Raw genomic sequence first — 25553 nt, 5'->3', positions numbered from 1 at the left:
CCAGTCTACTATAGTCATCTTCCACTTTACAGGAAATGAGCTAGGAACTGGAACTGAAAGAGAAGACCAACAAAGGCAACAGAAACCTACACTGAGATCACAATCAACCATTTTAGCCTTACTTAATCTGACTATTTCTCTATCTATAAGTATGCTTTACCAAAATGTCTGCTTTTCTTCGAACATGCACTGTATGTCCTTGCTCTCTTTGCTTTAACTACACTTCCCATATCTACTTATGTAGGCCATTCTTTCAAGGCATACCACAAAAGCCACCTTCTGCTCTGAAATCATTCATGAGTTGCCCTAAAGGGAGGCCATCTCCCTTTTCTTTAAATGCTTGCAGCGATAATGAATTCTCATGGCACTTACCATTCCTCAGTGTGGGCAATCAAGAGTTAATTAAAATGTATTACCCTTTCGTTTTATTCTCTTAGGCTATCCTTTCTTATCATATAATATCCCTATCAATACATTAATTCATCAGTTCAATAATGAGACTCTAAAAGAGCTCATGTATTTTAAAAAGATACAATTTGACCACTTTTATTACAACAAGCCTTTTAGAAATCTTATTTGCTGTAGTTCTAAATTTTAGGTTAAATCCAAACCCAGCACTACATTAAATCTTTTTTTCTACATATCTGCTTTTTTACATTCTTTATTACTTATGTGGGATGTTAATCTTCAAGCTGAAAACAAATAATGCACACTGTTGAATCTCATCTTCGTATTTGCCCAAGAAATTCAAATTGTGAAGGCATTTCTATACTAATCTTTCTCTACACTCATAATCCTCAATTTGTCACAATCAGCAAATTTCTACACTGAGTAACTCACTCTATTTTCCTCTGGAAAAATAAGGCACCCTATTTTTAGCATGATACTGAAGTATTTACATGTTTGAGTCTACTTCTAATTCCCTGCTCTCCTAGACAATAAATGAATAGAGAGAAATAGTTACTTAGTTGAAAAAGCTTTTAGACTCTATCAGCCATAGGTTTGAATCTTGGCTTTATTGTTCAAATCTAATAAAACTGTAAATTTTGACCAAGTTACTTAATGTTTGTATTTTCAGTTTCCTGACCTTTAAAGTGGGAATATGGAATTTATTTGGTGGTTCAGTGGTTAAGACTGTGCACTTCTACTACAGGGGGTACCAGTGCAACCTTTGATCTGCAAAGTTCCACATGCTGCAAGGTGCAGCCTAAATAAATAAATAAAAGTATGACATACTTGGGGTGTGTGAAAAGGCCAAGACTCTTTAAAAATAATAATAAAATAAAGTGGGAATAATACTTAAAAGGTTTAGGATAAATGGAAAATTAGATTCCATAAGTAAAGCATGAAGACCGTATGCTAGAATAACATTTAGCTTTTCTCTGTATTATTAACAGAATCTATGTACTATTTGTAAAGTTATTACATTACCTATGGGAAGCCATTGATTTTTATTTTTTACTGATTTTATTTTTAAAAACTTTTCTTATGAAAAATTCAAAACGGATAAAAATACAAAGCTAGTATAATGAACCCTCATGTATTTATTGCTTAGCTTTAGTACTTAGCAACTTTATTTCCTATACACACTCCAGTTTAACCACTCTACAAGATTATTTTGATACAAACCCCAATTTAATCACTTCATCTCTAAATCTGACATAATGTATCTCTAAGATAAAGACTTGTTTTGTTTCTCTGGTTTTGGCCATACTATGCGGCATGTGTGATCTTAGTTCCCTGACCAGGGATTGAACCTGTGCTCCTTGTAGCGGAAGTGCAGAGTCTTAACCACTGCACTGACAGGGAACTCTGAAGACTGTTTTTTAAAAGACAAAACTATAATAGCATTTTCATATCATCTTAAAAAATAAAAAAATTTCTTAATGTCAACCTGTCCAAATTTCTTTCATCTCATAAATCTTTTTTTAGTTGATTTATTCAAATCAAGTACAAGCAAGATCTACACGTATTATTTACGTGATACACTCCTTAAATTTGCTTTTACTTTTAAGTTTCTTCCCCCTTCTCTTTTTTTTCCCTATAATATTTTTGTTGGAGAAACATGGGAAATCCCAAGGGAGTTTTGCTAATATGGGAAGTCACTAATTTTTAAATTTAGGTCACGATCCATAAGAATCAATGCTGACTTTGAAACTGCCAAGGAACACTGTCTTTTATAAAGCAAAAAGACATTTTTATTGGTTTTACTGACATTTGCTAGAGTATATATTAAGCTCTTTAACATGAACAGTAAGTGAGATAATGATAAGAAAAGTAGAAAGTAATACACAAACACCATTATTATTATTGGTAGAACATAATAGGATACATTTAGGTTGGTGCAAAAGTAACTGTGGTTTAATATTGTTGAAATTTTCCATTTGATATTGGAATACATTCTTAAATAAAAGTGATTATGCTATATATCATTTTGATGTGCATTTCTTGTTTTATGCTTTTTGCTAATAAGTTTTACTTGCTGTTTATTTTATATGCATTGCAGACTATGAAAATGATTGTTAGACAAAAAGCAAATTAGAGCAGTCTTCATATTTAAGTTCAAAAATGGATCAAAGCAGCAGAGACGACTCACAAAATCAACAACGCATTTGGCCCAGAAACTGCTAACGAACATACAGTGCACTGGTAGTTCAAGAAGTTTTGCAAAGGAGACAAGAGTCTTGAAGGTGACGAGAAAAGTGGCCAGCCATCGGAAATTGACAACAACCAATTGAGAGCAATCATTGAAGCTGATCATCTTACAACTACACAAGAAGTTGCCCAAGAACTTGTTGACCATTCTACAATCATTTGGGATTTGAAGCAAATTGGAAAGGTGAAAAAGCTCAAGAAGTGAGTGCCTCAAGAACTGACCACAAATCAAAAAAATCGTTACTTTTAAGTGTTGTCTTTTCTTATTCTATGCAACAATGAATCATTTCTCAACTTGATTGTGAGGTGCGATGAAAAGTGGATTTTTATATGACAACCAGTGACAAATAGGTCAGTGGCTGGACAGAGAAGAAGCTCCAAAGCATTTCCCAAACCAAACTTGCACCCAAAAAAGGGTCATGGTCACTCTTTGGTGGTCTGCTGGTGGTCTGATCCACTACAGCTTTCTGAATCACAGCAGAACCATTACATCTGAGAAGTATGCCCAGTAAATAGATGAGATGAATGGAAAACTGCAACACTAACAGCTGACCCAATTCTTTTCTGAGACAACGCCCAATCCCATGTCACACAACTGACACTTCAAAAATTGAACAAATTGGGCAATGAAGTTTTGGCTCATCTGCCATATTCACCTGACCTCTCACCAACTGACTAACACTTCTTCTTCAAGTATATCAACAACTTTTTACAGGGAAAATGCTTCCACAACCAGCAGGACACACAAAACGCTTTCTAAGAGTTTGTCAAATCCTGAAGCACAGATTTTTATGCTACAGGAATAAAATTTATTTCTCATTGGCAAAAATCTGTTGACTTTAATAGCTTCTATTTTCACTAATACAGGTGTGTTTGACTCCGTTACTGTCATTGTTCAGTTGTTCATTTATGTCTGACTCTGAGACCTCATGGGCTGCAGCACACCAGGCTTCCCTGTCCTTCACCATCTCCTGGAGTTTGCTCAGACTCATGTCTAATGAGTCGGTGATGCCATCGGACCATCTTGTCCTCTGTTGCCCCCTCTCCTCCCGCCTTCAATCTTTCCCAGCATCAGGGTCTTTTCCCACGAGTCAGCTCTTCGTATCAGGTGGCCAAAGTATTGGAGCTTCAGTTTCAGCTTCAATCCTTCCAATGAATATCCAGGGTTAATTTCCTTTAGGACTGACTGTTTTGATCTCCATGTATTCCAAAGGACTCCCAAGAGTCTTCTCCAACACCACAGTTCAAAAGCAGTAATTCTTCAGCACTAAGGTCCAACTCTCACATCCAAACACGACTCCTGGAAAAACCATAGCTTTGACCCTTTAAAATGATTTAAAATTCAGGGTCTGAAAGCACAATTACTTCTGTACCAATCTAATAACTATGCAATAATCTTAAAGCCATAAGCAAGTAAATAGAATATAATTGATGAAGACCAAAAAAAAGAAGTTGAAAGAAAGGGTGATGTTTACTGTTCAAAGAAAATTATGTCCTTACCTGAATCGCTTGCTGCAACAACAACTGTTCCACCAGGAGCAAAAGGATCATTGTGCTTTAAAGTTTCTACCTAAACAAATTACACAAAGTCATGATTGAGAGAGCAAACTTTTCATAGCTGAAACTTTATTGCCACACCAAAGAAAATATTCTTCACAAACTCTAAACTAATTAAGAAATACAAGGCATTAGGAACAAGTGTTTGCCCCTACTGATTTGCAATCTTATTAAAATGAAATGATTCATATCATTTTCTAATCTTTTACTGTAAAACATACATTCAGAAAAGTGTATGGAACATTATGAACCATTTAATAAAAGGTATCAAGTGAACATCTATGAAACTGCCAAAATCTCAAAAGTCTTCATGTGCCTGCTCTAATCACAATCCCATCTCTCCCCTCTGTAAAGATCATTATTACCCTGGCATTGGTGGTATTCATTTCTTTCCTTCATAATTTTGCTACTTGTTTAGATGCACACTATTCTTTAATTTTCATTTTGAAATAACTGTAGATTTCTAGAACAGCTGTAAAGATAACACAGAGACCTCTTATATGCCCTTTACCCAACTTCCTCTAATGTCAGAGAGAGTGAGAGAGAGAGAGAGAGAGAGAGAGAGAGAGAGAGAGAGAGAGAGAGAGAGAGAGAGTGTGTGTGTGTGTGTGTGTGTGATAGAGAGAGAGAGAATGCTTTCTACTAAAAAAAAAAAACTTTAGCCACTTTCAATAATAAGTCATGTAAAAAATCTGCATCAAATGATAAGCATGAATGGCTACAAAGAGTAAGGACTTTGCAAATGTTTTACAGAAGCCAGAGATTCTGACTACCGAACTATCTTCCTACTTCAGCTTGGTTTTAAATCATAGCCAAACAAAATGTATATCTAGGAAGGTAACTGAACTTTCTCTTTCTGGCATCAGGTTCTTTTTAAGAGGCCAGCTAAAAGTCTTGGCATACAATCAGATAAAAGGGACACAAAAAGAGTTTTGGAATATTTATCTCCTACTCTGACTCATGACTATCAATGTCATCTGTATTACACGATCTACTTCTAATCATCAAGAACTTAGGTATTACAACTGAACGTCAAAGGATATTACAGAGCTCAAGTAAAACAGATGTATTTGATAAGAGAGAAACAACTCTCACTGAGACTTACCACATATTTTCTTTTTATAAAACAGGACTCACTAAAACAAAACTACTTGCAGAAAGAATAGTGATGTTTTTAGAACTGAAAATTTTAACTGATGCTTATCTTAACTTGCACCTTTTATAAAATGAACACACTAGCTTGTACTCTGATTATCTGCTAAATGAATAAACAGCAATAAAGGGGAAAAAAATCAAGCTGGTCTGTATAGCAAAGTAACTCTCCATGATTCCTAATATGATAGTTAAAATACCAATGTGAGACAGACCAGTCACTGACATGATAACACAAGTCACCAACTATTAATGCTTCTTCTCTCAACTGTGAGAGAAGGAAAACTAACAGACCTGGTTTTAAATAGCTTGTAGATTTTATTTACCATCACAGAGAGAATAGAAAAAGTAGGCCTATATGTGTGTCATATATAATTCTATTCCTTTATCATACACTGTGCATGTGTGCTAAATTGCTTCAGTCGTGTCTGACTCTGTGTGACCCCATGGACTGTAACCTGCCAGGGTCCTCTGTCTATGGGATTCTCCAGGCAGGGATACTGGGGTGGGTCGCCATGCCCTCCTCCAGGGGATCTTCCTGACCAAGGGATCAAACCTGGGTCTCTCATGTCTCCTGCATTGGCAGGCAGGTTCTTTACCACTGGTGCCACCTGGCAAGCCCACACACTGTGCACGTACCCTAAAAGGGCACTGAGACAGCAAGAGGAGCAGGATGGGCCGCGCAGCCCATGAAGGAGTAAGTGCCCACAGAACTCTCTTTGTGTCATGTTCGTTTCGGTAATTAGGCAATTTAGTATACGAAAGTAATTTTCATGACTAACATTCAGATGGTATGATTTTATAGAATTAATGTTCCAAATCCTCCTATAAGGTCACCTAACCTAACCTATCACTGAAATTCTCTCTTCTCTACATCGGCCATCCATTTCCTCCTCTCACAGTATGACTTAGCATGTACATAGTAGCTACCATATGCTTGCTAGGATAGTAAGAAATGGCACTTGTTGTTTTGGTTTGTTTTTTAAAATTAGTCCCTCTGAGAAAAGAGACCACCCTTGAAGGAACAGAAAAGACTTGTGGGGAGAGACTTGTATCTTAAGGCATTAACAGAGGCCTGTTTGAAAAGAAGAAAGATGACCAAAAGCAGGGGTTTGTAGTTAGGAAAAAATGAGTTTGAATCTTAGACTACAGTGGTGAAGACCTTAGATTTTGGTCAGATAGAGTCTGAATTTAGTTCTGTCACTTACTAACTTACTTACATGTAATAACCTCTCATTTACTTTATCTTTAAAATGAGGATGATACATGAGCCTCATAGGATTATTGTGATGCTTAAATGAGGTAACACATGAAAAGAACTTAGCACCATGCCTCATACATAGAAGAGATTAGATAAATGTAACTATTATTATATTGCCAATTTGGTGTTTAGTTTACAGTTTTGAATGGAGAAATTAAGAACTGTCAGCAAGGGCACTGCAGCTTTCAAAAACCAGGCAGAAAGGACAAAAAGTAGTAGAATGAATGGTAGAAAAATTTCACCAGGGGAGAGGAGAAGAAACATGTTTATTTTTAAATTAGGATGAGCTGCTTTGGCCTCTTGCTTTTTAAACAATAAGAGTAGATAACAAGAGGCTAAAATAAGGTGAGGGGGAAAGAATCCAGGTTGCGGGCAATTCAAGAAGAATTTGGCAAGTGGGTCCACACTACAAACTGAGTGTTGCAGGAACACAAAGTATCCAGTAGCCTGTGGAAACCACAAATATTCAATTACAGAGGCATCTGCTTAGTTTTACAACAGTGGAAAAAACCAGTTGCTGGCCAAGTAGTTCGTTACTAAATATAGTAAGGAAGCAATTCAAGAATACCAAAGTTTATTACCTTTAAAATAATCAATTATGCTTTTAAGGAAGTTCTCTTAATCTAAGAGTATTAAAAGACAAAATTTCTGCTTCACGTGTCTGTCAATCAACTGCTCCTCTCTAGATGTGGTTTACTTACAGGTGTGAAATATCCTGTCTCAAAAAATAAGACTTCAAATAAAAACTTAAAAAAACCAAACAAGGAAAAAAAAGTAAAAACCTCTCCAAAACCATTGATAATTATTGAAATTGGGCTATAGATACACAGAGGTTAAAATACTTCATTATGTTACTCTATTTTGCAAGTGTTTAAATATCCTAATATAAAGATTTTGTTTTCAAAGCCTCCAGACTTGGTTGCCTGACCTTAGTTAATTTTTCTGAGTTCCAGTGTTCTTATTGTTAAAATAGGGACACCAACACCTACTTTGTAAGACTGACGTGAAGATTAGAAACTATGAATATAAAGCCCACAACAGTACTTGGATCATAGTGGGTGGTTATTAAATAGTAATTGCTGTACTATGTATATTATCAAGAGAGTCTGACATTTAGTGGGAATTAATACCTCTTTGCAAGAACAACACTCTAGATAAGTACACAAAATAACAGAAATGATTCTTTAAAAAAAGATCAATGCTGTTCTTTTTAAATTGATTTCATTATTTCAATAACGCATACCAAATATTTTCAAAAAGCTTTACTGAAGACTGGCTTATGGACTTTTAATCATTTATTTTTAAAATTGCCAATGGGATAATATTTTTTCCTTTGAAGGGTGGCCTTGATATTTGGATGACATGAGTATTCTGTCAATTTCAGTGGGTGCTCACAGTGTGAAATGCCAGTCTGAACCAAAAACTAGATAGGTTCAACGAGACTGAAATTTTTCTATCACCCGTCAGAAGTAATCTACAAGAGAATTCTTTCATCAGTGTGTATTTCAAGAAACTCACCTAACTCATCTATTTGTAGACAGAATACAAAAGATCCACTGTATACTCATTTTCTTAAAGACAAAATATAATAGGCCAATAAGTCCTTTGCTTGTTATCTATATGCCTTATATTGCCACTTGGAAGGAACAGAATTTACAAGAAAGGTAAAGGTATGAGTCTCATTCCCAGGAGTTAGTGGCAGTTTGGCAAACAATTTTCTTGTCTAGAGTGAGTACTTACTGAATTATTTCTATCTTTCAGATTTGAAAGATGACTCGAATAGGGTATGATTTTACTACTGGTAAACTGCTTTTTTTTCTACATTTGTCTCTTTCCCTACCTCTTCTCTGACCATTAAGCAGAAGTTAACATATATTTACTGATCACTGAACCAAAGTACAGGCAGGGCATGTGTACTAAATTTTTTGTAAGATATAGTTCCTACCCTCAAGAAATTTACCATCTAGCAATGATTAATGATTTTGTTATTTCACCAGACAACAAACTGTCTACTCTTAAAAAGAAAAAAAGAAACTCACTTAGAACATTTGTGGTCCATTTAACATTTTTTAAACCCTACTTACCGATGTATTACTGCTATTGCCGGCTGCACTAAAAGGGTCAGTACTTGAAGTGGCAAAAGGATCAGTAGAAGACTGCTTGAAGAAGCAGTCAGATGCAAATGGATCTGACCCTTTGAAAGGATCACCACCAAATGGATCTAAAAAAAAACACACAAATATGAGAGATTAAAAATTATTACTCTAAATTTCCTGTCTCTGATGACAACTGCCTTAATTAAAAGGCATTTTGAACTCCTGTAGAGTCTAAGTCAGGTACTTTATGACTAATTATCTGGGTCATAAAAATGTATAGACAGATCTAGTTAAGCAGTTTTAATTAACATTCTTTCCTACTTGTTCATTATTCAGTCAAAGCAAGTCAATAACTCCAACACTTATTACACAATGTTGCCTATACGCTAGGTTAAAATACTTTCCTCTAACCTGGTGATTCTAATTTTGGGGGTGGGGAAAGGATCACAGTTTTCTCTGTGGTTTTGATAAAAGAGCTTTTCATCCAATAAACTGATTTTTTTAATTAGCACATAATATCAAGTGATCCCACTTTAAAGACCCTTATTCTATGCTATTATAACTAAGAAGAAAGGAAAAAAAAACACATAAGAATGTTAAGTGAAAGTGTTAGTCATTCAGTCGTGTCTGACTTTCTGTGACCCCATGGACTTCAGCCCGCCAGGCTCCTCGGTCCGTGCGATTCTCCAGGCAAGAATACTGGAGTAAGTTGCCGTTCCCTTCTCCACAAAGCTTCCTGCCCCAGGGATCGAACCCAGTTCTCCCGCACTGCAGGCAGATTCTTTACCATCTGAGCCACCAGGGAAGCAAAGAAACAACAAAAATTTCTAAATGTATTTCTCTCTCTGGGCTCAATGATAACAGCCAACAGTTTGGAACAGGTTTGGGAAGCATAACTAAATGGCACACCAGATTTGTGAAAATCCCAGAGAAAGAATCTCAAAAAGCCTGACACAGTAATTATTTAAGATCTGTAATAGGCTATAATTGAACGGGAAAAAAAAGTCCTAAACCCTATAGTAATGTAGATCATTTTATTTATCTAATCCTTGGCTAATAAGAAGAAACCAGTGTATTAAAAGCATCAAAGAATCATTTGATGTATTAAAAACATCAAAGTATAAGGACTAATGTTATTTTTTATAAAGTATAGCTAACAGTTTACTAAGCAAATTCACAAGTATCTGTCACTTTTTCTCTGAAAATGCCAGGTACATACAACATCTTAGTGACGCCTTAGGTCTATTTTAAAACTGAATAAAAAGGAAGTCCATTCCTAAAACTACCCAACTGTGATCTCTCATTCATAAATATAACAAAAGCTTATAATTAAGAAGAATTAAATTAAAGCTAAGAAGGACTTCAATAAAACACTAACCAATTTTTCCAAAAGGATCATCCTTGAAAGGATCACCTGTGATAAAAGAAATATGCAGAAATCAAAATCACAATATTTACTGTTGTGGCACCATTACTTAAAGGGTAACTTCAAAACAAAAGCAACGTTTGTTTCATTAACTCTATCTCAAAGTAGGTAAGACAATGAATGCTGTCCACCTTTAGGAAATTTTAAAATACTAATAAGTATCACTATTTTAATAAGGGAAGAACATCAATATACCTCATAAAAGAGGCAAATTTGAATCAGAGCCAACTATACTTACCTCCTGACCACGAGGTCAGATTACATGGAGGGGAAAACACAGGCTTGAGGGCAAGAATTTTACTAACAAAATGTCTACTTTTCACAGTATTACTGGATGGGTATTACTATCAACACTTCAGAAACAAAGATACCAGGCTTCACTGAAGTACAAAAAAAAGTGCTTAAAGAATTGGAGGGTCTAGAAATAAATCCTTACACATTTATCATCATTTGATTTTTGACAAAAGTGCTAAGACAATTCAATGGGGGAAAGAATAGTCTTTTCAACAAATGGTACTGGGACAACTGGATATCCACCTGGAAGAGAATAAAGTTGGACCCCTATCTCACAAGAGAAATCAAAAGCACAAGAGAAAACATTAAAAAAAAAATTAGACTCCATCAAAATTAAGACAACATTGAACACAAGAATATAGTTGCAAATCATATGTTTGATAAGGGACTTATATTCAGAATATGTAAAGAATTCCTACAAATCAATAATTAAAAGACAAACAACCAATTTAAAAAAGGGCAAATGATTAGAATAAACATTTCTCCAAAGAAGATATAAGGATGGCCGATAACCACAGAGAAAGATGTTCAACAATATTAGTCATTAAGGAAATACAAATCAAACCCAAATAAGATACCACTTAACACTCACTATGATGGCTATAATCAAAAGGATACAGAGTCACAAGTGTTGGCAAAGATATGGAGAAATTGCAAGCCACATATACTACTGGTGGGAATATATATAAATATATATATATATATATAATATGGTACAGACACTTTGGAAAACAGTTTGGTAGCTCCTCAAATGATTCAACAGAGTACTATGATCTGATATATACCCCAGAGAAAAGTAAACATATATTCACACAAAAACTTGTACATAAGTGTTCACAACAGCATTATTTAAAACAGCCAGAAAGTGTAAACAACCCAACAGTCCATCAACCAATGAATAAGTAAAATGCGGTACATCCATATAATAATATTCATCAATAAAACAGAAAGAAATATTGAAACATACTAAAATGTGAGTAATCCTTGAAAATGTTAGGCTAAATGAATGAAGCCAGACATAAAAAAGCATATACTGTATAATTCCGTAAGTATGCACATCTATAGAGACAGAAAATAGATTAGTGGTTGGGCGAATTGAGGGTCAGAGGAACAGGCAATGACTTACAATGGGTATGGAGTTGCTCTATGGGGTAATAAAATTTGTTTCAAAACTAGATTTTAGTGAGGATTATACAACTACATAAATGTACTCAAACCATTTAATTGTATACTTTAAATGCTCAATTTACATATCTTTTAACACTACATATATATATATATATATACACACACATATATATATTAATAAAGAAGCTTTCTTAGAAGAGTTCTAATATCTAGGCTCATTTTGGCCATGCCTCTGAGCAAATTATTCCATTTATGTATCTTAGTTTCCCATCTTTAAAACTGGTAAAAAACTGATCTATCAGTTTCACAAGGTGAGTTTGGAAATAAATAAAAAGAAGTTTAACATAAGTGGTATTTAACATAGCTTATGATGACATCAGGTATTTTAATTTATTGAACTTATGATTCTTCAATAAGACTTTAGGGAGCTACTAACTACTATAGGCAGGCATCAAACTACTAACTACTATAGTTTCTGTTCATGGTGTTGGCACTTTTGGTAAATAATTGCTGGCTGACTTAAGACGGCCCAATCTCTTCTCTTTCTCTGGGTCTCTATTCTGAAGGAGAAACATACTCTTAATCAGGGGTTCCAAAGGCATAATCAAATGCTTAGTTCCAGGATTTAGTTGCCTGGAGAGGAAAAAACTACAGTCTGACCATATAAAAACATCATTCTCTTTTCTACTTTTGCTATAACAAGTAGGCTCTCAAAACTGAAGCCCAAATTCTTATATGGTCCTTTTTGGTAAATTTGTAACGTAAATATAAGAATACTTACTGCCAACAAAAGGATCAGACTGGAAAAAATCCAAGTTTGAATCTGTAACTGGATTTGTCAGTGAACTTGTTTCTACATTAAATGGATCTTCCTAAAAATAATTTAAAATTAAAAAAAAAGGTTTTAGAAACCAAAAGTTTTAAAAGGTAAAATCTTAAAATAAAATAGCATGTTTGAAAAATCAACTGATGGTAACATAACAAATATTTTTGTGGTCATAAAGTCCATTTAACACATTTTTCTCTTTCCTTAGCATTAAATAGTATATAACCCATATTGAGAAGAGAATAAGAACATTTACGTATTAATATAGAATTATTTTTACCTCTTTTGAATGTCTGTCACTATTAAATTCAGGACAAACTTTTTCATTAACAGCTACAGTCACCTCTTCATTTTCATCAGTCACACCAGAAGGCAGTATTTCAGGACTACTTCTTGCCTATAAAATATTAATCCTTCAAAATATTAATTCTTCACAATATATTTTCTACTTGGCAGAGGAAACTGACAAAGAAGAGTCAAAAACTACTAAAATTTTTAAAAGATAAGCAAAATATATTCATTGGATGACCTCTATAATATTTCTTAGGAAAATGATATCATCAAGCCTCAAAACCACTCAAGGCCAGAAAATTCCAGTTCTTCCTTAACTACATCCCTCTGGTCATCCCCCAGCTAGATTCCAAGTCTTAGGAGTCTACCTCTCATCTAGTTCTCAAATCCTTCCATTCTTCTCCATCCTGACTGTCACTACCATTCATTTATAGCATCATCATTTCTGATACATATTACTGTATTAATAATATTCCAACTGTCTTCCTGCCTCCAATATTTGTCCTCCACATCTATCCTTCTCAGGGCAGCCAAAGTAATAGATCTAAAATATGAATCTAATCATGATCTTCTGGTTAGAAGTCCTTCAATGATGTCATTGCTTTCTGCATTTAGATCAGTAGATAATAAGTCTTAAGAAGTGGCAAAACCAACTTCTATTTCATACCATCCTATGTCTTTGAAGGATAACCTAGCAATTTGCATTTTGTGCTTAAAAGAATATTGTGCAGTTCAAGACTGCACTGTACAAATAACATTAAATCTATTAATTTAAAATCCTTAGTATCTATAAAATTTGTATTCTTCTCATCATCCCTCCGGCTACTGGTTAGATCCAGGTTAAAACAATTCTCACATAGACTACCCCAATAGTCTCTCACCATATCTCAGTATGTCTAGTCCTATTCTCCAATCTATAATCCACTGTAAAAAAATTTTTTTGGTGGCACCCTACAGCTTGTGGGATCTTAGTTCCCTGACCAGGAATTGAACCCAGGCTACAGCAATAAAAGCACTGACCAAGTCCTAGCCACTGGACTGCCAGGGAGTGCCTTATCCAGATTTTCTAAAAGGTAAACTCAATCCTGTCACTTCTTGCTTAAAAATTCTTCAATGGCTACTCACTGTAGTAAGGCAAATTCCCCAATGCTGCAAGATGAATCGAAATGTCTTACTCTCTGGTCCTTTCTGACCTGAAAGTGGTCATTTTTATCTAGGCACATAACATAATCACCAAGGAGTTTGTTTTTTAAAACATATGTACCTGGGCCCAACCCAGAAACTCTAGTTCAACAAGTTTGGAATGGGGCACAGATATCTCTATCTTGATAAAATGTACCAGAGGTAATACAGGTAACCCACAGAAGACAGCCTCATCTCCTACCAACACATTCCTCACCATCACAAAACCACCTCGGAAAACTTCTCATGATCCCGTGCAGCATGTTTTCTCCCAATACATACTTATGCTAATGCTGTTTCCTCTGTCAGAAATGTACCACCGTCTCCTTTGCTTAACCTCTTCTCACTTCAGTGGTCACTTGTAAAGCTTCCCTATGATATCATCTCTGAGCCTCCTCCAAGTTGTCCTACCTGAATACCCTATTTACTTTATCACAGCCTTTTAACATAGCGTTACACGACTAGACTGCATGCAGCTGGAAGACGGGGTTAAAGGTTTTTTGTCTCTGTAGCTCTCATTCGGAAGAGCAGCGCTCTTGCATTAGCTGATATTCTCAAAAAAAAAAAGTAAATAAATGTCTTCAATATTATGAAATAATTACTTTCAGCTTTGGATGAGATTACTTAAAAATAAATACTACTTTTCAAAAGTTACTACTTACAGAATCACAACTTTGAAAACATGCCTCTATAACAAATAGATCAGTTAAAATTACATTCTGCACTAGTTAAAACTGTTAGAACCCACTCTTCCTTTCTCAATTGTCTCAGATGAGGCAAGGCCACATATTTATATTAGGTATGATGTCAATAGAACTTTCATCTGAATCAGTTTTTTTTCCTTCTGAAGTTGGTTATGGAATTAAAGGAACTATTGAGACTCACTGGAGACTCCTGGTGTATGGGCTCAGACTCTGGGTTGCTCTGGCCTTCAGTGTGCTCATTAAGATTGGCTGTTTCACTGCTGCTGGTACTGAGGCTGCAATAATCTGTAGCACCATTTACAAGAATGCTGTGTGGACTACTGCACCAATTTAATTGATTACTATGGTTTTCCAGCTCTTTCATTTCCACAAGTTTCATTTGCATCTGTCAATACAAAGAAGAAATACAAAACAGAATTTACTAGAAAGACATTTTTAGACAAAAACTAGAAAAATTACTAGAAAGACTTGTGATATAATAATAACTATATGCTTAGACTTGATCAAGGATAAATCTGCTTCCATTAAGGAATGCAGCATGACTTAGAGAAAAGGATTTCAGTAATTCATCCCAGTAAGTTCTCCTCCTGAAATTACAGTATATATGGATTTGCTTTTGTACATCTTTTGAAAGATCCAAGAATTTTAATTCAAATATCTGCTAATTGGCAGTCCTTTAGAATATAACTAGAAAAAGTGTCAGAGTATTGGGAAAAAGTTGGCAAAGCGGTAGTGCAAGGCAAATTTTGTGATGACACTTTAGGAGAGGGAGAGGAAATAGAGGAAGAGTACATAAGACTTTGGAGCCATTCATACTCCTATTGGGAAGAAGAGAAGTGAAAACAAAGGTGCAGTGAGCTAGTGTCCTATCCCCTGGCATTATTTATTAATAGGCTAGAACCTTAAGAAGTAGTGTCTAAATCTAAAACATACCAAACATGTTAAATGAAGGACAAAGTTTTTTTAAATTTCAATATCCATTGACTTTCTACACCTGGGACAACACAATAAATTGTAATACATATAAAAAGAAAAATGTGGGGAACTAGAAGGAAAAAAATGCTTATTTATACCAATATCTACAATAAAAACACATTTACATATATTTCAAAGAAATGAGACAACAGAATAAAAAAATGTTTCTAGTGAAAAAAACAATAAACAGAACTTTACTGCATAGTATCATTTTCAAAATATATATATATATTTTAATTACATTGGCATCCTCTATTTATTAGTATGTTATATATATTTTTTGTTTCTAGCAAATATAAAAATTACCTATTGACATTCTGTAAATCTCTGTTCCCTAATCTTATTCCCCTAATATTTCCCATAAAGTTTTTACGTTGCTCAATTTGGAATCTATAAATTTACCAAAGGAGAAGTGAGGTTCATAGCCTGGAAAAAGAACACTATATTGGATAAACAGACAGATGTACATCTAGCTCTATCACTTTCTAATTATTAGGTTATCTTAGTCAAAGTACCCTCTCCAAGCTTCCATTTTTTAATCCACAGAGGTAGTAAGAGCTATCTTCATAGAAGATTTTTATGTGAAGTAAAAGATATATTTAAAAGAACTCTGTAAAATGTAAAGGCCTATGTAAATGAAGGACAGTGTGTGTAAAAGTACCTAGCATATTATATTTCTCACTACTATAACAATTAAAATTTCCTGTTCCTTTTCTACTACTCTATTTTTAAAATGTTAAAGACTAGAGCCTTTTGAGGATAGAGACCAAATTTTTGTTATTAACTTTGTATCTCTAACATCTAGCACAATGATGCATACTATAGGTGCTTAAAAAATGTTCACTCAAAAACACAAGTATTATGCTTATATATTTAAACAGTGGGCATCAGTATGTGTGTGGGTGTGTGTCTGTGTGTGTGTATATATATAGATATATACACACATCTCATTTTGTGTATATATATATATTGTGTATATATACACACAAATTGCATTTCATTTAGGATTTAAAATAGCAATAAAAAATACTATTTATAACATTTATAACACATTTATAACACAAAGCATATGCCTTGTATATTCCTAGTGCTATAGAGCAGTGGTTTATAAACTTACTTTTACTTTAATCTACAGAAAGAAATAGAGTTTACACTTCAACCCAGTAAATATATATGTACATATGTCTCTCTGTGTGTATATATACATAAAACATATATACAGATGCATATATCATACATATAACTATACATTTACACACATACACAGGGGTGAAACAAGTTTCATGAAGTAATACTCATCCTTACTATGTGTAATGTATGCTGTTATTTCCTATTCTCTCTTATTTCATTAAATAATTTATCATGATCATTAAATCAGTTTTAATGCTACTACCTTGTAGTCTAAACATTTAAACCATTACTCACCATATAGATGAAGCAGTTGGGTGAAATGCCTGCCTACCAGAGAGTTCTGTGTAGGACAGTTTGTTCCTTATTTATTCCTGAGACAATCAACAAAATCATGAATACAACTTGGCCTTCCTGGTTCTGAGTCTCCCAGGCACCTGTCATTTAAGCCTGTGTGCTCCCTCACTCTCTAGGTAAACTTGGAGGATATAGAAAAAAATCATCACACAACTAACACAAGCTCTCTGCAAACTGTGCAAGAAAAGTACAACAAACATTTAAACTGCCAGAAATACTTGGATAAATAGTATACATTGTGCAAGCAAGTTACACAGAGTAAAGGTCAAAGGTTTTTTGTTTTCTAGAAAATTTGTACAAGGTAAGAAATAAAAATAAAAATTCAGCAAGTCACAAAATCTCTCTTTAGTTATTCCTTTTTCCAAAAAAGCTATAGCTAAGTTTTAGAGAGCAATAAAGGTATCAGGCTAATTTACAACCAAATTTCTTTTTTATAGGCCCATGGGAATATGCTGCCCTCTGTGGGAAAGACACATGGTACCTGAGTCAAGTGTAAGAATTTGGTATGTTTATTCTTAAGATTGGGAGATCAGACACAAAGATCTAATCCCTTCTACAAATATCTGAAACACTTGGTAGTACATCCTGCTGACACTATCTTCCATGCTCAAAAACATGGCTTTATTTTCTCTCTGATAATTTATAATATCTGGAGTCATTTCTATTTTTCTAATTTATGGTCTTTCCTTTGAAAGAAATCCCCTTTCAAAAAAGTGAAAGAAAAGAAAACTAAAAAACAAGCCAGAGACTGGGAAAAATTATTTGTAAATCAAATATCTGAAAAAAGACTTATCTCCAGAATATACATATATATATTTTTAAAAACTTGTGTAATAAGACAACCCAAAACAGGCAAAAGACTTTACCATCTGTGCCACCAGGGAAGTCCAGGCAAAAGACTTTAAACAGACATTTCATCCAAGAGGATGTACAAACGGCTCACAGGCATACGAAAAGATGATCAACATCTCTAGTCATTAGAGAATTGCAAATTAAAGACTATGAAGTACCACTTTACATCTACAAGAATGTCTGTAATCAAAAAGACAATAAGTGGGGCCGCCCACAAAAAAAAAAAAAAAAAAAAAAAGACAATAAAAGTGTTGGTAAAAATGTGGAGAAGTTGGAACTCTTACATATTGCTAGGGCAAGTATTAAAATGGTACAGCCACTTTGGAAAAGTTTGGCAAATTAAAGTTAAAAAAAAAAGCTTAACGTAACTTTACAATATAGCCAACTATTTTATATCCAGGAGAAATGAAAACACATGTCTACATAAAGAATTGTATGCAAACAGAAAATTCACAGCATCATTATTCATAATAGTCAACAGGAAGAAAGAATCCAAATGCCCATTAATTGGTGAATAAATAAACAACACACCTTATAAAAGGAACTATAATTTTGTTACATGCTACAATATGGATGGGTCTCAAAAACATTACACTAAGTGAAAGAAACCACATGAGAAAGACCACAGAGTGTTCAGTTCTTCTATGTGAAATGCTCAGAAAAGGCAAATCTACAGACACAGAAAGTAGTTACCCAGGGGTAAGGGTGGGAATTGATGATAAATGGCACAAGGGTCTTTTGGAAGTAAGGGAAATAATTCTAAAACTGGATTGTGATGTTTGAGCAACTCTCAAACATCAAATTTATTGAAAATCATGGATTGTACCATTAAAATGGGTTAATTTTACAGTCTATAAATAACATTAAAAATATTTTAAAAACTCAAATAAAACTATTTTAAAGACTGTCCATTTATCTGGTATCGTTCCCACTAGTATAAAATTCTTTTGGGTTTACTACATGTTAACTGAGTACCTACACTGAGACAAGAACTGTGCTAAATGCTTGGATAAATATGTATGTTTCTAGACCAAAAAGCTCCATCTACTGAGAGAGGTAGATACATAAACAAATGTGCAGGGGAAAATGTTACAATTACTGTAACAAGTACAGTGTCCAAAAAAGGCAGGATTCAGAAGATGCCACAAAGACAGAAGAGGTTAAACCATGGCTTGCAAGATGGGTGAGCAGGTATTCATCTGCCAGACAAGAGAGGGGAAGGAAGCATATCAAGGAGAAGGAGTTCATTATATATAATAATTAACTGACTAGGTTTCAGAAGATCTGAATTCTAGGCTATGGCTCTTCTGAAGGCTACATAACCATAAGCAAGTTCCTTAACCTTCCCTGGCTTCAGTTTGTTCAAATTCAAATGGAAAGGAATGGGCTATGCAGTCTCTACACACATCCAACCATCCTACCATCATTCTATAAAATATTATTCCCCATTTAGGGAAATCAAGAAACAGCAAAGGAAAGGATCGATATTCTGGACCTACCACAACAGTTATATTTATCTATATAAAGAAAAATCTCCTAATTTCAAAAAAATAAAGGTTTCTAAATGAGCAAAATTGATTTTAAGATTAGAATCCCCAAAAGGCAAGACACCAGGTTATTATTTATAAAAATAAGCAACACTTAACTGAGTACTTACTTACCAAATGCTATGCTCAAATGTCTCACTGGTTTTGCCCCATTAAAACTTTAAAAGCAGCTAAAGGAGGTAGGCATATTGTTAATTCTCCAATTTTATTTTATTTATTTTTAAAAATTTGGCCATGCTGTGCAGCTTGCATGATCTTAAATGTCAGTTCCCCAATCAGGAATTGAATCCGTGTCCTCAGCAGTGAAAAGGGCGAAATCCTAACCTCTGGTGGTTACTGCTGTTTGGTTACTAAGTCACGTCCAACTCTCTTGCGACACCCTAGACTGTAGCTCGCCAGTCTCCTCTCCATGGGGTTTTCCAGGCAAGAATACTGGAGTGAGTTGCCATTTCCTTCTCCAGGGGATCTCCCTGATTCAGGGATTGAACTCATGTCTCCTCTATTGGCAGGTTTCTTTACTGCTGAGCCACCAGGGAATTCCCAGTTCTCCAAGCTGAGGAATCTAAAACTGAGGTGATTCAGGCAGTAAGCAGCAGAGCAAGCCTTTAAATCCAAACCATCTAACTACAAAGCCTGCACACTCGACAAGATTTCAGTGATAATCATCAGATGTGTAAGACTCACAACAGTTTTAACTTATGACAGGTGACAAGAAGCCTATTCGTATAAAATGACAGAAAATGAATAATAACCTGGACAGAAGAAGAAGCAGTAGAAGTGGAGAAAATACTATGTACTAAAAGGATACGTTGAGTGCCCACTTGAGTGTATTTTTCACTCCCATAAAGACTTACTGAACTGATTTCCTGCTGTGAATCTTGCAGGTGCTGCTGGAGAGGTCCCAGCTGAGCCTTCCCTGACTCCACACTCTCTTCCAACTCTGCTGTTTCTTGCTGTAGGCGACTCAGTTCTTCCCTAGCTTTGGCCAGCTCTTCTTCATAAGTGGAGATTTGTGATTCTTGACTAGTTAGTTCAGCTTTCAGGGATGAGATCTACAACATGAGGTGAATGAGACAACCAGGGGATTAAAAAAAGAGATGTCATTAAAATGTTCTATAACGCAATATTTATTTTAGTTTACTATTTTGGTGTTTTTGATGTATATTTTCTGTAGAAAAGGCAATCAGGGACTGACAGAGGAGAGTGGAAGACATAGGTACCATACTTCCAACTAAATTTTAGGGAAAAAAAAAAATGCAGTGTCCTATTTCCCCTGTAATTTCTAGATGAAACATGCCCCATCTCCTTCATGTTCCCAAACTTCATGTTGACTAGATTGGCACCTAACAACAGCAACAACGAGCAGAGAGGGTTTCTATCTCAAGCCAGCAAAAGCACCTAAGGTAAAGACACAGGCAGTGGTAAGCCGCCAGGCCTTACCAGCTGGGCCTCCTCAGCACACTTCTTTCTGACTTCCTGCAGTTGCTCCTCCAGCTGGGCTTTCTGCTCATCCAGCCCATCAAGGAGTTCCTGTACTTGCTGTTTCTGGGCCTGTAGTTTTTGCAGATTAGTATTCTCCCTTTGCACTTCATCTTGAAGATCCTGAAATAAAAGAATATTAACATTATTTATTGGAGGCAAGAGAAGGTTAACAATTTTTAAAAGTCTATCATAAAAAAAAAACTATCATAAGGGAAGGTAAAGTCTCATCTTATTACGTATACTGTGTTGGTGGATTGGAGGACTCACAGCTTTAAATACAATCTTTACTTGAGGACATCTTTCCTAGATTCCAGATTTAGACATTCAATTTGCTTACTCAGATCCATCCTTGGATGTCTGATGGACTTCTCTAACATAACAAGAACAGAACTCCTGGCATTTCCTCCCCCCCACTCCACAACATCTGCTTTATCCTCCATCTGCCCCCTCTCAGTTTCTCTGGCCAAAAAATACAGCATCTCCTCCGACTCTTCTCTTTCTCTCACATATCATCTCCAATCTGTCAGCAAATCTTGCTGTTCCTTCCTTCAAAATATATTTTAAAAATCCGGCCATGTTTTTCTTCAACCTCAGTCCAAGTCGTTTTTCTCTCTCTCCTGGATTGCTGCCTTCTAACTGGTTTCCCTTCATCCACCCATGCTACCTTTCAGTTTATTTACAGCACAGTAGTCACTGTTAGAAACCTACATCAGATGATGGCACTCCTCTGCTCAAAACTCTGCACTGACTCCACATCTCCCTTACCATAAAAACCCAAGTCCTTATAGTGGCCCTATGTGGTCCCATCTCCCAGCTTCATTTCTACTGCTCTCTCCTGTGCTCACTCTTATTTCACCCACACTGGCCTTTCTGATGCTTCTCAAACATGTTAGATATGCTTCCTTCTCAGATCTTTCACTGATTATCCTCTCTTCCTAGAAAATTCCTCCCCAAATTACCCACATGCCTTAATCCCTCATCTCCTTGAAGTCTCTGCTCAACTGTTACCTTCTCCGTAAGGCCTCCCTCACCATCACCCATCACCATCTCCCTCCACTGATTCTCCTTCATATATAGCATATAATTTTATTTATTTTCTCTAACAGCTTTACTGGGATAATTTGCACACTATACAGGCTTTCCTCATAGCTTAGTCAGTGAAGAATCTGCCTGCAGTGCAGGAGACCCGGGTTTGATCCTTGGGTTGGGAAGACCCCCTGGAGAATCTCATGGACAGAGGAGCCTGACGGGCTACAGTTCATGAGGTTGCAAGAGTCGGACACAACTTGGCAACTAGAGAGAGAGAGAGCACACTGTACAATTCACCCATTTAAAGTGTACAAGTCAAGGGTCTCTAGTATATTTAGAGTTGTGCAACCATGACCAAAATAGTTTTAGAACAGTTTTGTCACTATAAAAAGAAACCCCATACCCATTACTGAGTTACTCTCTATTTCCCTCCCAATCACCCTGACCCTAGGTAACTATCAATCTATTTTTTCTCTCTATAGTTTTGTCAAGTCTAGACATTTTTATATGAAAGGAATCATAAATCTGCATTTTTGTGACTGGCTTCTTTTGTGACTTATAATGTTTTCAAGTTACATCTGCGTTGGCACAAAATAATATAATTAAATAGCTTTAGAAGATATAATTTATACATATCATAAAAACTGCCCACTTAAAGTTTACAATTCAGTAAGGTTTGGTAAATATATACAATTGTGCAAAAATCACCACAATCCAGTTTCATAACACTTCCATCACCTAAAAAGTTTCTTCATACCATTTTGGAATCAATTCTCATTCCCTTTTCAAGCAACAGGCAACCAATGATCTGCTTTGTGTTACTATATTTTTACCTTAGACAGTCTACATAAATAGAATCAAATATATGTAGTCTACTGAAATATATAGTCTACCATATTCTTATACCTAGTATAATATTTCGAGATTCATCCATGTTCTGCATGTATAAGTAGTTTGTTCCTTTTTATTGCTGAGTAGTATTCCACTGTATGGATATACCGGATGGACATCTAGACTAATCCCAGTTTTTGGCTATTATGAGTAATAGAAAATATTTCCTTCTATTAGAACGTAAACTCCACGAGTCCAGGGATATTTGCAAATTTCATTCACTACTATATTCCCAGTTCCTAGTATACAAGAAATACTCATTGAATGATGAGTAACATCATAAAGATGTCAATTCTCACCTAATTAACCTATATACTTCAAAGAAAATGCTAACAAGATTTTCCAAGGAGACTGACAAGCTGCTTCTGAAACATATTTGGAAGAACAAAGGAAAAAAACCTAAAACAGCATTATAAAATGTAAAAGGACTTACCCTATACAATATTATGAATTACTGGAAAGCTTAAATAGTTAAAAGCAGTTTTGTCTGATGCAAGGATAAAGGAAGAAAAAAACAGAATTCAGACATAGATTTAAATTAGAATTTAGACATACACAGAAAAAATGATGAGAAGACATGACATTAGAGCAAACTGGAGGAAAAGAAAGCTAACTAATCAGTAAATGATGCTGGATGTACCCATATGGCAGAAAGAAAAAAAAAATTATAACATCTCTAAACATATCAAACAGAAAAATAAATTTCAAGTATATTGCAAACCTAAGATGAAAAACAAAACTTTAAATATGAAGAAGAAAAATAAAGATCTCAGTGTAGGAAAGAACTTCTTAAAATAAAAAAGATAAACCATTTTTTTTTTATTTTTATTTTTTTTATAAACCATTTTAAAATGACATATTTATTTATTCATCAATGTGCCAGACTTTATGCTTAATGATAAAGGATACAGAGATTTTAAAAAATACAATAGGAAATCTTTGTACTTTCTGCTTTTCTGTGGACCTAAAGCTCTGTAAATAATAAAGTCTATTTTTTAAAAAATACAAGGGAGATTTGGGAGACAGATGAAAGCAACCTTGCCATTCTCATTATTTATCAGGAAGCACAGCACCCAGGATGGCCCAATTTACAAATCCTCTGACAACTGCGGTTCCTCATCCAAACCAGAGAAAATCACTGGAGTGACTATTTTCCTAATTCTCGGAAGAATGGTAAATTAATACTTCCGTGGCAGATGCACAGGAGAGAGGTTAATTCATTATATATAAAGGATTCCACAAGGAATTAGGACTTAATGCTTTCCAGGAACCACAGGTGACAATGAAGAATGATTGATAACTCTAAGGCATGGGTCTGTGGGAGGTGGGCAGAGATCTTGAACAGGGTGAGGTAAAATTGTAAACACAAATTTCTAAAAGTAACAGCAATTTTAAATAACATACTATTCAAAGAACACAATGATCATTCATCAGAATGAGAATCTAAGAACAACAGAGGAAACACTTATCAAAAAAAGGTCTCTGAATTATCATTAAATAAGACGCTGAACAAGGCTTTTAACAACTGCTTTTTATCTTATATTTTCTCAATCAACCAATTAATTGAAAAGTGCAACTATTACCATGTTGCTTTCCTTAAAAAAATCCCCTTAAAATAGCCAACACAATGGACGATCATGAAAGACTCTTCTTGGGCTAACATTCCATGGGTCTAGTTGATTGCAGATTCACAATGGTGAGCTCCACTAGTATTTATCATAAATTTACCAGCATGTCTACATTTTTTTCATGCCTAAATTTTTAACCTTGCTTACACTGTTAACAGATCCATACTCAAAATGGACATACATTGGCTCTTAACAAACACATGGTAGTTTAACTGTCCCTCCCCTGATTCATAATTTTTGTTTGCCTTTGCTTCTTCCTATTTCAAATGTCCAACTGTCTTTAAAAAAAAAAAACAACAAAAAAAAACAATTCACTGCATAGAAGGTTTCAAAAATTTATGTTGGCTTCCTACTGTATAGTACAGGAAACTCTACTCAGTGCTCTGTGGTGACCTAAATGGGGAGAAAACCCAAAAAAGAGGAGATGTATGTATGGGGGCTGTGTGCTGAGTCACTCAGTCGTGTTTGACTCTTACACTACAGACAGTAGCCCGCCAGGCTCCTCTGTACATGGGGATTCTCCAGGCAAGAACACTGGAGGGGGTTGCCATGCCCTCCTCCAGGGGATCTTCCCAACCCAGGGATCAAACCCAGGGCTCCCACATTGCAGGTGGATTCTGAGCCACCAGGGAAGCCCAGTCTATGTATACATTTAGCTGATTCACTCTGTTGTTGTACAGCGGAAAGTAACACAACGGAGTAAAGCAACTATACTCCAATAAAAACTAATTTTAAAAATATGATGGTTCCCTCTTATCTACAGTATAAAGTAAAACAGATGACAAGATACCTTAGAACCTTCATTTCTGGTCCTCATGTTCACCTGTGCCCCATCCTCAACAAATCTTTTTTCTCCAATAGACGATGTACTTCAAATTCCCTATGCTCTTCCCATACCATCTGCTCTGTCTTGAATGCCCTTCCACACCATCCCTATCTGGAAGCTCACTTTTCATTCTTCAAGACCCAGCCACATTTAGTATGACCCACCCTGAGTTCCCCTTACCTGTGCTCTTAGAGCAGTTAGTACCTAACCTCTATTATCATACTCACTACAATGCACGATATGTGTGTGTTAGCTGCTCATCTGTG

At 35.3% G+C, this 25553-nt stretch overlaps 1 protein-coding gene across 6 annotated transcripts in view; it reads right to left on the bottom strand.

The window, feature by feature from the left end:
- EPS15 (epidermal growth factor receptor pathway substrate 15) overlaps positions 1-25553 on the bottom strand; it is a 138280-nt gene that overhangs the window by 24614 nt on the left and 88113 nt on the right. For all 6 annotated transcript variants that reach the window (XM_065913363.1, XM_065913347.1, XM_065913355.1 and 3 more), the window contains exons 14-21: positions 20872-21033; positions 20286-20483; positions 14754-14957; positions 12676-12792; positions 12351-12441; positions 10100-10135; positions 8710-8846; positions 4156-4225 (exon numbers count right to left, since the gene is read on the bottom strand). In XM_065913363.1, the coding sequence (XP_065769435.1) occupies positions 4156-4225; positions 8710-8846; positions 10100-10135; positions 12351-12441; positions 12676-12792; positions 14754-14957; positions 20286-20483; positions 20872-21033 (1015 nt within the window). The remainder of the gene's footprint in view (positions 1-4155; positions 4226-8709; positions 8847-10099; positions 10136-12350; positions 12442-12675; positions 12793-14753; positions 14958-20285; positions 20484-20871; positions 21034-25553) is intronic.

Source organism: Muntiacus reevesi, chromosome 1 (genome assembly GCF_963930625.1).
Source record: "Muntiacus reevesi chromosome 1, mMunRee1.1, whole genome shotgun sequence".
NCBI classification, from domain to species: domain Eukaryota; kingdom Metazoa; phylum Chordata; class Mammalia; order Artiodactyla; family Cervidae; genus Muntiacus; species Muntiacus reevesi.
This window is presented reverse-complemented; position numbering and strand designations above follow the sequence as displayed.